At 44.2% G+C, this 12,446-nt stretch overlaps 1 protein-coding gene across 1 annotated transcript; it reads left to right on the plus strand.

Annotated features, from left to right (window-relative positions):
- Positions 1-2,963: 2,963 nt before the first annotated feature.
- Positions 2,964-11,881, plus strand: LOC121575974 (interleukin-10-like). Its single transcript, XM_041889274.1, has 5 exons — positions 2,964-3,134; positions 5,923-5,982; positions 7,071-7,238; positions 10,718-10,780; positions 11,225-11,881. Exons 1-5 carry the CDS (start codon positions 2,964-2,966, stop codon positions 11,318-11,320), a joined length of 558 nt encoding a protein of 185 aa, XP_041745208.1. The 3' UTR covers positions 11,321-11,881.
- Positions 11,882-12,446: the final 565 nt, after the last annotated feature.

Consider the following 12,446-nt stretch of genomic DNA (forward strand, 5'->3'; position numbering starts at 1 on the left):
ACAGAGAGGAGAGGAGAGACGGAGAGGAGAGACGGAGAGGAGAGACAGAGAGGAGAGGAGAGACGGAGAGGAGAGGAGAGACGGAGAGGAGAGACGGAGAGGAGAGACGGAGAGGAGAGACGGAGAGGAGAGACGGACAGGAGAGACGGAGAGGAGAGACGGACAGGAGAGACGAAGAGGAGAGACGGAGAGGAGAGACGGACAGGAGAGACGGACAGGAGAGACGGAGAGGAGAGACGGAGAGGAGAGACGGAGAGGAGAGACAGAGAGGAGAGGAGAGACGGAGAGGAGAGACGGAGAGGAGAGACGGACAGGAGAGACGGAGAGGAGAGACGGACAGGAGAGACGGAGAGGAGAGACCGAGACAGAGAGGAGAGACAGAGAGGAGAGACGGAGAGGAGAGACGGAGAGGAGAGACGGAGAGGAGAGACAGAGAGGAGAGACAGAGAGGAGAGACGGAGAGGAGAGATGGAGAGGAGAGACAGAGAGGAGAGACAGAGAGGAGAGACAGAGAGGAGAGACAGAGAGGAGAGACGGAGAGGAGAGACAGAGAGGAGAGACGGAGAGGACAGACAGAGAGGAGAGACAGAGACAGAGACAGAGAGGAGAGACAGAGAGGACAAACAGAGGAGTGATGCAGCACTTTCACAGCATGAGAGGAGTGTCAGAGGAGTGACAGAGGAGTGTCAGAGGAGTGTCAGAGGAGTGACAGAGGAGTGACAGAGGAGTGTCAGCTGTGAAACACACCCTTTCTTTCTCATCTCTCATCTCTAGGTAGATTTGTCAGAGACATCAAGTGTATAAGATGAGTAGTGTGGTCTTTAAAACTGAAAAATACACTTATTTTGAATCCCAAAATTTTAAACATGTTTCACAGAGAAGCTCCCAAATGTGACTTACTAGCACATGAAGTCTCTCTCTTACTCTCTTTCTCTCAGAAGCCCCAGCGAGTAACAAGATAACCACCCAGCTCATAATTTACCATAATACATAGTCATACCCCGCAGTTCACCTGAAACCAGTCACAAATCAACTGGGGGTAAATGCAAATGTGGACAAGTGAGTCATGTTCGTCAACATCTCCCCCTAAAACCTTCTTCTTCTTGGGACAGGTGTGATTTCATTCGTCCCTTTTCAAATAAAGCAGCGTTTCCCGAATTCGGTCCTGGGGACCCCAAGGGGTGCACACTTAGGTTATTTCCCTGGCACTACACAGCTGATTCAAATAACCTATCACGTCTCAGGAGAAGACCCAGATGCAGACAGTGTCGAAGTAACAAAAGTTTATTACAATAACAGGGGGCAAGCAAACGACAGGTCAAGGGCAGGCAGAGGTCAGTAATCCAGATCAGAGTCCAAAAGGTACAGAACAGCAGGAAGGCTCAGGGTCAGGACAGGCAGAGGTCAAAACCGGGAAAACTAGAAAACAGGAACTTGAGAAAGACAGGAACAAGGGGAAAACCGCTGGTAGGCTTGACGAAACAAAACGAACTGGCAACAGACAAACAGAGAACACAGGTATAAATACACAGGGGATACTGGGGAAGATGGGAGACACCTGGAGGGGGGTGGAGACAAGCACAAAGACAGGTGAAACAGATCAGGGTGTGACAGAACCAACTCTTCAACAAGCTTTGAATCAGCGGTGTAGTGCTAGGGCAAAAAACTAAACATGCACCTGATATGCGTTTAGGTTATTTAATGTATTTTCTGTGGTATATATGTTATAATTCACCCATTGTCCTAATCCAACTTTACAGCAGGTAATCTAAGCATACCAGTATTTGTAAACAAAATACATCAGATGACTTATCATCAGAAAAATTTAGCAAAATATCAGAATCAAACAGTATGGCTGACTGATGGAATAGTTTAAATACATATCAAATAGAATGTGTGAGATCATTTTAATGAGAAAGGCCAATATTATACACAAAGATCTCAACAATCCTAGATAGCAGCATGTAACAATATAATAATACAATTGCGCTAAGGCAGTGTTTCCCAACTCTAGTTCTCCAGCTGAGAAACACTGTTGGGGGTGCTGGAGGACTGGAAAAACACTGTTGGGGGTGCTGGAGGACTGGATAAACACTGTTGGGGGTGCTGGAGGACTGGAGAAATACTGTTGGGGGTGCTGGAGGACTGGATAAATGCTGTTGGGGGTGCTGGAGGACTGGAGTCGGGAAACACTGTTGGGGGTGCTGGAGGACTGGAGTCGGGAAACACTGCCCTATGGGGTAAAAACATTTTTTGAATGAATTGATTAACAGTAAATACATAATTGAGAGAAACACTGGACCAGCAGAATTATATAATGATAGGGAAAAATAGGGATAAGTCTACAAAGCAAATTAAACATATATAAATAGATATTTCACATGAATCAAGCCTTTAAAAAAATATATTTAAATATCTATGCCAGGAATTATTTCTCTCTGTTTCTGTCTATCTTCGAGACGATGTAGAGAATCTGAATGAGGAGGAAGGGAGGAGTAAGCTACAGAACTTTCCCCAACGCAACAGACATGTAAATGACTGAATCTGTTGCATCATGAACATCAAGTTTGACCCCAGTGCAGTCAGGAACTCCCTACCCCTCCTCTTCCCCCCATCACCATATCACATAACCAACTCTGTGCACATCACAAAGGAAATAGGTGAGGATGGAGTTTCTCAGGGTATAAATGATGAAGGCTTGATGCCAGAGAGTACACATGCTCCTGTCTGCTGCTGAAGAGGACATATACAGTACACGCAGAACCAGCAGACTCCAGCACCAGACGGTGTCAGGACCAGACGGTGTCAGGGCCAGACGGTGTCAGTATCTCCAGTAGACTCCAGCACCAGACGGTGTCAGGGCCAGACGGTGTCAGTATCTCCAGTAGACTCCAGCACCAGACGGTGTCAGGACCAGACGGTGTCAGGGCCAGACGGTGTCAGTATCTCCAGTAGACTCCAGGATGTCTCCCTGCTCTCTCCTCCTATCCCTGCTGCTGGCTGCAGCGCTGCAGTGTGAGCGTGCCCAGTGCAGACGTGTGATGTGCTCCGACCGCTGCTGCTCCTTCATAGAGGGCTTCCCCGTCAGACTGAAGGAACTCCGCACCGCCTTCTCCACCATCAGAGATTACTACGTAAGTACTCTATATGTAAACATTTATGTTAATATCCTACTATGTAAGTACTCTAATATGTATATACATATACATTTATATATTACATTTGACATTTTAGTCATTTAGCAGACGCTCTTATCCAGAGCGACTTACAGTTAGTGAGTGCATAAATTTTTCATGCTACTATGTAAGTACTCTATATATACAGTACCAGTCAAAAGTTTGGACACACCTACTCATTCCAGGGTTTTTCTTTATTTTTACTATTTTCTACATTGTAGAATAATAGTGAAGACATCAAAACTATGAAATAACACATATGGAATCATGCAATAACCAAAAAAGTGTTAAACAAATCATTCTTCAAGTAGCCACCCTTTGCCTTGATGAAAGCTTTGCACACTCTTGGAGTTCTCTCAACCAGTTTCATGAGGTAGTCACCTGGAATGCATTTCAATTAACAGGTGTGCCTTCTTAAAAGTTAATTTGCGGAAATTCGTTCCTTCTTAATGTGTTTGAGCCAATCAGTTGTGTTGTGACAAGGTAGGGGTGGTGTACAGAAGACAGCCCTATTTTGATAAAAGACCAAGTCCATATTATGGCAAGAACAGCTCAAATAATCAAAGAGAAATGACAGTCCATCATTACTTTAAGACATGAAGGTCAGTCAATCCGGAACATTTCAAGTTTCTTCAAGTGCAGTCGCAAAAACCATCAAGCGCTATGATGAAACTGGCTCTCATGAGGACCGCCACAGGAAAGGAAGACCCAGAGTTACCTCTGCTGCAGAGGATAAATTCATTAGAATTAACTGAACCTCAGATTGCAGCCCAAATAAATATTTCACAGAGTTCAAGTAACAGACACATCTCAACATCAACTGTTCAGAGGAGACTGCGTGAATCAGGCATTCATGGTCGAATTGCTGCAAAGAAACCACAGCTAAAGGACACCAATAAGAAGAAGAGACTTGCTTGGGCCAAGAAACACGAGCAATGGACATTAGACCGGTAGAAATCTGTCCTTTGGTCTGATGAGTCCAACTGCCGTGTCTTTGTGAGACGCGGTGTGGGTGAACGGATGATCTCCACATGTGTGGTTCCCACCGTGAAGCATGGAGGAGGAGGTGTGATGGTGCTTTGCTGGTGACACTGTCTGTGATTTATTTAGAATTCAAGGCACACTTAACCAGCATGGCTACCACAGCATTCTGCAGAGATACGCCATCCCATCTGGTTTGCACTTAGAGGGACTATCATTAGTTTTTTCAACAGGACAATGACCCAAAACGCACCTCCAGGCTGTGTAAGGGCTATTTGACCAAGGATAGTGATGGAGTGCTGCATCAGATGACCTGGCCTCCACAATCACTCGACCTCAACCCAATTGAGATGGTTTGGGATGAGTTGGACCGCAGAGTGAAGGAAAAGCAGCCAACAAGTGCTCAGCATATGTGGGAACTCCTTCAAGACTGTTGGAAAAGCATTCCTCATGAGGCTGGTTGAGAGAATGCCAAGAGTGTGCAAAGCTGTCATCAAGGCAAAGGGTGGCTACTTTGAAGAATCTCAAATATAAAATATATTTTGATTTGTTTAACAGTTTTTTGGTTACTACATGATTCCATATGTGTTATTTCATAGTTTTGATGTCTTCACTATTATTCTACAATGTAGAAAATATAAAAAATAAAGAAAAACCCTTGAATGTACTGTATATATTTAAATTAATATACTATTATGTAAGTACTCTATATTTACAGTGCATTCGGAAAGTTTTCAGACCCCTTGACTTTTCCACATTTTGTTAAGTTACTGTGACGAGTACTGAGTATACGAAGAGGCAGGACGCAGATGCAGGAATTAACAAGGTCGGGTTCAAGTCCGGGCTCTGGCTGGGCCACTCAAGGACATTCAAAGACTTGTCCTGAAGCCACTCCTGCGTTGTCTTGGCTGTGTGCTTAGGGTTGTTGTCCTGTTGGAAGGTGAACCTTCACCCCAGTCTGAGGTCCTGAGCGCTCTGGAGCAGGTTTTCATCAAGGATCTCTCTGTACTTTGCTCTGTTCATCTTTCCCTCGATCCTGACTAGTCTCCCATTCACTGCTGCTGAAAAACATCCCCACAGCATGATGCTGCCACCACCATGCTTCACCATAGGGATGGTGCGAAGGGGCGAAGGTTCACCTTCTAACAGGACAACGACCCTACGCACACAGCCAAGACAATGCAGGAGTGGCTTCGGGACAAGTCTCTGAATGTCCTTGAGTGGCCCAGCCAGAGCCCGGACTTGAACCCGATCTAACATCTCTGGAGACCCCTGAAAATAGCTGTGCAGCAATGCTCCCCATCTAACCTGACAGTGCTTGAGAGGTTCTGCAGAGAAGAATGGGAGAAACTCCCTAAATACAGGTGTGCCAAGCTTGTAGCGTCATACCCAAGAAGACTCAAGGCTTTAATTGCTGCCAAAGGTGCTTCAACAAAGTACTGAGTAAAGGGTCTGAATACTTATGTAAATGTGATATTTCAGTGTTTTTATTTTTTATAAATTAGCAAAAATGTCTAAAAACCTGTTTTTGCTTTGTCATTTTGGGGTATTGTGTGTAGATTGATGAGGGGAAAAAACAATTTAATCAATTTTAGAATAAGGCTGTAATGTAACAAAACGTTGAAAAGTGGAGGGGTCTGAATACTTTCCAAAGGCTCTGTATATAACCCTTTAGTAAGCATCTCATTGTACCGTTTACACCCACTGTTTGATTGGATTTGATGTAAAACAGACTTCACAAAACTGTGCTGTTTGTTGTCGGCAGGAGGCTAATGATGAGCTGGAGACAGCTCTGCTAGACGAGGGGATTCTAAACCACATCAAGGTGAGTTCCTACTGCCTCCTCTGCTAGACGAGGGGATTCTACACCTCATCAAGGTGAGTTCCTACTGCCTCCTCTGCTAGACGAGGGGATTCTACACCTCATCAAGGTGAGTTCCTACTGCCTCCTCTGCTAGACGAGGGGATTCTAAACCACATCAAGGTGAGTTCCTACTGCCTCCTCTGCTAGACGAGGGGATTCTACACCTCATCAAGGTGAGTTCCTACTGCCTCCTCTGCTAGACGAGGGGATTCTAAACCACATCAAGGTGAGTTCCTACTGCCTCCTCTGCTAGACGAGGGGATTCTAAACCACATCAAGGTGAGTTCCTACTGCCTCCTCTGCTAGACGAGGGGATTCTAAACCACATCAAGGTGAGTTCCTACTGCCTCCTCTGCTAGACGAGGGATTCTACACCACATCAAGGTGAGTTCCTACTGCCTCCTCTGCTAGACGAAGGGATTCTACACCTCATCAAGGTGAGTTCCTACTGCCTCCTCTGCTAGACGAGGGGATTCTACACCTCATCAAGGTGAGTTCCTACTGCCTCCTCTGCTAGACGAGGGGATTCTACACCTCATCAAGGTGAGTTCCTACTGCCTCCTCTGCTAGACGAGGGGATTCTACACCTCATCAAGGTGAGTTCCTACTGCCTCCTCTGCTAGACGAGGGGATTCTACACCTCATCAAGGTGAGTTCCTACTGCCTCCTCTGCTAGACGAGGGGATTCTACACCTCATCAAGGTGAGTTCCTACTGCCTCCTCTGCATTAGTGAGCCCTGTTCCAACAGCAGGTTGTGATGAGGACAGACAGTCTCACCAGGAGGAGGATGTGTGCTGTTTCCGTTCATACATTACACAAGTGTGTTGAGGATTAACAAAATGTATTTTTAAAATGAACTTCCATTGTCCTCCAAGAGTTGCTGGATAATTTCCTCATTTTAGGGTTAGTTATAGTTATAATTTCCTCATCTTCAGTTAGGGTTAAGGTTAGTTAGGGTTAGTTATAGTTAACTCATCTTCAGTGTTTGCTCCTCTCTCCAGAAATACATAGCAAAGTTGTGATGTGGATGATCTTGTTTCCTCATCAGAGTCCGTTGGGGTGTCACACTATGGACGGCATCCTGAAGTTCTACCTCGGCACGGTGTTGCCCACCGCCATGAACAACAACAACGTAAAACATAACAATGACTTTAAATCTCCCATCCACTCCATCGGAAACATCTTCCACGAGCTGAAGAAAGAGATCAACCAATGCGTATGTAGCCTGGTCTGATATCCTGTTAAAGTTGTCTGGTCCTATATAGTCTAGTCCTATATAGTCTGGTCCTATATAGTCTGGTCCTATATAGTCTGGTCCTATATAGTCTGGTCCTATATAGTCTGGTCCTATATAGTCTGGTCCTATATAGTCCTATATAGTCTGGTCCTATATAGTCTGGTCCTATATAGTCCTATATAGTCTGGTCCTATATAGTCCTATATAGTCTGGTCCTATATAGTCTGGTCCTATATAGTCCTATATAGTCTGGTCCTATATAGTCTGATCCTATATAGTCTGGTCCTATATAGTCCTATATAGTCTGGTCCTATATAGTCTGGTCCTATATAGTCTGGTCCTATATAGTCCTATATAGTCTGGTCCTATATAGTCTGGTCCTATATAGTCCTATATAGTCTGGTCCTATATAGTCTCGTCATATATAGTCTGGTCCTATATAGTCTAGTCCTATATAGTCTGGTCCTCTATAGTCTGGTCCTATATAGTCTAGTCCTATATAGTCTGGTCCTATATAGTCTGGTCCTATATAGTCTGGTCCTATATAGTCTAGTCCTATATAGTCTAGTCCTATATAGTCTGGTCCTATATAGTCTGGTCCTATATAGTCTGGTCCTATATAGTCTGGTCCTATATAGTCTGGTCCTATATAGTCTGGTCCTATATAGTCCTATATAGTCTGGTCCTATATAGTCTGGTCCTATATAGTCCTATATAGTCTGGTCCTATATAGTCTGGTCCTATATAGTCCTATATAGTCTGGTCCTATATAGTCTGATCCTATATAGTCTGGTCCTATATAGTCCTATATAGTCTGGTCCTATATAGTCTGGTCCTATATAGTCTGGTCCTATATAGTCCTATATAGTCTGGTCCTATATAGTCTGGTCCTATATAGTCCTATATAGTCTGGTCCTATATAGTCTCGTCATATATAGTCTGGTCCTATATAGTCTAGTCCTATATAGTCTGGTCCTATATAGTCTGGTCCTATATAGTCTGGTCCTATATAGTCCTATATAGTCTGGTCCTATATAGTCTGGTCCTATATAGTCTGGTCCTATATAGTCTGGTCCTATATAGTCTAGTCCTATATAGTCTGGTCCTATATAGTCTAGTCCTATATAGTCTGGTCCTATATAGTCTGGTCCTATATAGTCTGGTCCTATATAGTCTGGTCCTATATAGTCTAGTCCTATATAGTCTGGTCCTATATAGTCTGGTCCTATATAGTCTGGTCCTATATAGTCTGGTCCTATATAGTCTAGTCCTATATAGTCTGGTCCTATATAGTCTGGTCCTATATAGTCTGGTCCTATATAGTCTGGTCCTATATAGTCTAGTCCTATATAGTCTGGTCCTATATAGTCTAGTCCTATATAGTCTGGTCCTATATAGTCTGGTCCTATATAGTCTGGTCCTATATAGTCTGGTCCTATATAGTCTGTTCCAATATACAGTACCAGACACACCTACTCATTCCAGTGTTTTTCTTTATTTGTACTATTTTCTACATTGTAGAATAATAGTGAAGACATCAAAACTATGAAATAGCACGTATGAAATCATTTAGTAACCAAAAAAGTGTTAAACAAATCTAAATATATTTTATATTTGAGGTTCTTCAAATAGCCACCCTTTGCCTTGATGACAGCTTTGTACACTCTTGGCATTCTCTCAACCAGCTTCATTAGGTAGTCACCTGGAATGCATTTCAATTAACAGGTGTACCTTCTTAAAAGTTAATTTGTGGAATTTCTTTCCTTCTTAATGTGTTTGAGCCAATCCGTTGTGTTGTGACAAGATAGGTGTGGTATACAGAAGACAGCCCTATTTTGATAAAAGACCAAGTCCATATTATGGCAAGAACAGCTCAAATAAGCAAAGAGAAACGACAATCCATCATTACTTTAAGACATGAAGGTCAGTCAGTACGGAACATTTCAAGATCTTTGAAAGTTTCTTCAAGCGCAGTTGCAAAAACCATCAAGCGCTATGATGAAACTGGCTCTCATGAGGACCGCCACAGGAATGGAAGACCCAGAGTTACCTCTGCTGCAGAGGATAAATTCATTAGAGTTACCAGCCTCAGAAATTGCAGCCCAAATAAATGCTTCACAGAGTTCAAGTAACAGACACATCTCAACATCAACTGTTCAGAGGGGACTGTGTGAATCAGGCCTTCATGGTCGAATTGCTGCAAAGGCCACCAATAAGAAGAAGAGACCTGCTTGGTCCAAGAAACACGAGCAATGGACATTAGACTGGTGGAAATCTGTCATTTGGTCTGATGAGTCCAAATTTGTTTTGGTTCCAACCGCCGTGTCTTTGTGAGACGTAGAGTAGGTGAACGGATGATCTCCGCGTGTGTTTCCCACCGTGAAGCATGGAGGAGGAGGTGTGATGGTGCTTTGCTGGTGACACTGTCTGTGATTTATTTAGTATTCAAGGCACACTTAACCAGCATGGCTATCACAGCATTGTTTTTAAACAGGACAATGACCCAACACACCTCCCGGCTGTGTAAGGGCTATTTGACCAAGAAGGAGAGTGATGGAGTGCTGCATCAGTGTGCTTATGTGGGAACTCCTTCAAGACTGTTGGAAATGCATTCCAGGTGAAGCTGGTTGAGAGAATGCCAAGAGTGTGAAAAGCTGTCATCAAGGCAAAGGGCAACCTTGAAGAATCTAAAATCTAAACTAGTTTAACACATTTTTGGTTACTACATGATTCCATATGTGTTATTTCATAGTTTTGATGTCTTCACTATTATTCTACAATGTAGAAAATAGTAAAAATAAAGAAAAACCCTTGAAAGTGTAGGTGTGTCCAAACTGTTGACTGGTTCTGTATGTATCTCCCTCGCCGCAAACCTCAGAGTTAGGGACCAGCTGGTGGTCCAACCCCAAACACACCTCAGAGTTAGGGACCAGCTGGTGGTCCAACCCCAAACACACCTCAGAGTTAGGGACCAGCTGGTGGTCTAACCCCAAACACACCTCAGAGTTAGGGACCAGCTGGTGGTCCAACCCCAAACACACCTCAGAGTTAGGGACCAGCTGGTGGTCCAACCCCAAACACACCTCAGAGTTAGGGACCAGCTGGTGGTCCAATCCCAAACACACCTCAGAGTTAGGGACCAGCTGGGGGTCTAACCCCAAACACATCTCAGAGTTAGGGACCAGCTGGTGGTCCAACCCCAAACACACAACATTGACACGGTTACTTCCTAACTTACACAATATCCAACAACCTTCTCACGCTAGAGAGAGACACTGTGACTGTGTCTGTCTGTTTGTCTGTCTGTGTCTCTGTGTTTCCAGTGTACTACTGTTGCAGCCTGGAGCCTCCCAACAATACTGCAGTATGTGTGGCTGTCACAAGATCTGATCTCTCCCTCCTTCCTTCCCTCCCTTCTTCCCTCCCCCCTCTCTCTCTCTCTCTCTCTCTCTCCACAGAGGAACTACTTTTCCTGTAAGAAACCGTTTGACATCAACGACTTAATCTCTTCATATAAAAAGGTGACTCTCCTGCAGGCTCCAAGTGTGTGTAGTTCCTCTAACCTGAGTGTGTTTCCTGTGTGTTGTTCCTCTAACCTGAGTCTGTTTCCTGTGTGTTGTTCCTCTAACCTGAGTGTGTTTCCTGTGTGTAGTTCCTCTAACCTGAGTGTGTTTCCTCTAACCTGAGTGTGTTTCCTCTAACCTGAGTGTGTTTCCTCTAACCTGAGTGTGTTTCCTGTGTGTAGTTCCTCTAACCTGAGTGTGTTTCCTGTGTGTAGTTCCTCTAACCTGAGTGTGTTTCCTGTGTGTTGTTCCTCTAACCTGAGTGTGTTTCCTGTGTGTAGTTCCTCTAACCTGAGTGTGTTTCCTGTGTGTAGTTCCTCTAACCTGAGTGTGTTTCCTGTGTGTAGTTCCTCTAACCTGAGTGTGTTTCCTCTAACCTGAGTGTGTTTCCTGTGTGTCTAGATGCAGGATAAGGGCCTGTATAAGGCAATGGGAGAGCTGGACCTGCTCTTCAACTACATCGAGGAGTACCTGGTCTCTCAGAGACGCAAACACTGACCCCTGACCCTTAACCATTGCCTCAGCCAACCAGGACACACTGACCCTGAGCATGGACCAATAAGAATGACCCAGAGTGCTGTGGGTAACCCGAAAACTCTATTAACCTCCAACCCCAAACCACAATGTCTTTGTGGAAGTGAGACTGAAGGACCTTTTTTCTAACGTTCGTAGTCCGTTAGCAACGTTAGTCTTTAATCCGACTCTTTAGTCCTTCTTGAAGACCAACTCTCTAAAGTCCTGAAGACCTTCTGAGGACCGAATAATTATAATATTTAGCCATTTAGCCAATGCTTTTATCCAAAGTACTGTTCAGTACAGTACTGCCTGCATACATGTTTGAATGGGTGGGCCCAGCGGGAAGCCAACCCCTGTTCATGACGTTGCAGTGCCATGCTCCACCAACTAAGCCTTCTCTTGGAAGTCCTGAACCACATTTAGCTTCAGATTCATCATCACTATCACGTTTATTAATCAGTCATATTGACTAAAACATTCTGCTGTAAAGTTTAATTTGTATTGCATCAATTTTAATGATTGACACGTTCTGGAAGTCCTTCTTCAGGTACAGTATACACTGAACAAAAATATAAACGCAACATGCAACAATTTCAAAGATTTGACTGAGTTCATATAAGGAAATTAGGCCCTAATCTATGGAAATCACATGACTGGGAATACAGATACGCATCTGATGGTCACAGATACCTTTAAAAAAAGGTAGGGTCGTGGATCAGAAAACCAGTCAGTATCTGGTGTGACCATTTGCCTCATGCAGCGCGACACATCTTCGCATAGAGTTGATCAGGCTGTTGATTGTGGCCTGTGGAATGTTGTCCCACTCCTCTTCAATGGCTGTGTGAAGTTGCTGGATATTGGTGGGAACTGGAACATGTCATACACGTCGATCCATAGCATCCCAAACATGCTCAATGGGTGACATGTCTGGTGAGTATGCAGGCCATGGAAGAACTGGGACATTTTCAGCTTCCAGGAATTGTGTACAGATCCTTGTGACATGGGGCCGTGCATTATCATGCTGAAACATGAGGTGATGGCGGCGGATGAATGGCACGACTATGGGCCTCAGGATCTCGTCACGGTATAAAATTGCCATTGATAAAAT

Source organism: Coregonus clupeaformis, chromosome 10 (genome assembly GCF_020615455.1).
Source record: "Coregonus clupeaformis isolate EN_2021a chromosome 10, ASM2061545v1, whole genome shotgun sequence".
In the NCBI taxonomy this organism is placed as follows: Eukaryota; Metazoa; Chordata; class Actinopteri; order Salmoniformes; family Salmonidae; genus Coregonus; species Coregonus clupeaformis.

Coding starts and splice junctions, on each gene's coding strand:
- LOC121575974 (XM_041889274.1), top strand. CDS start 2,964: ATGTCTCCCTGCTCTCTCCTCCTATCCCTGCTGCTGGCTGCAGCGCTG. Junction 3,135..5,922: donor CCACCATCAGAGATTACTAC/GTAAGTACTCTA, acceptor TGTTGTCGGCAG/GAGGCTAATGATGAGCTGGA. Junction 10,781..11,224: donor TAATCTCTTCATATAAAAAG/GTGACTCTCCTG, acceptor CTGTGTGTCTAG/ATGCAGGATAAGGGCCTGTA.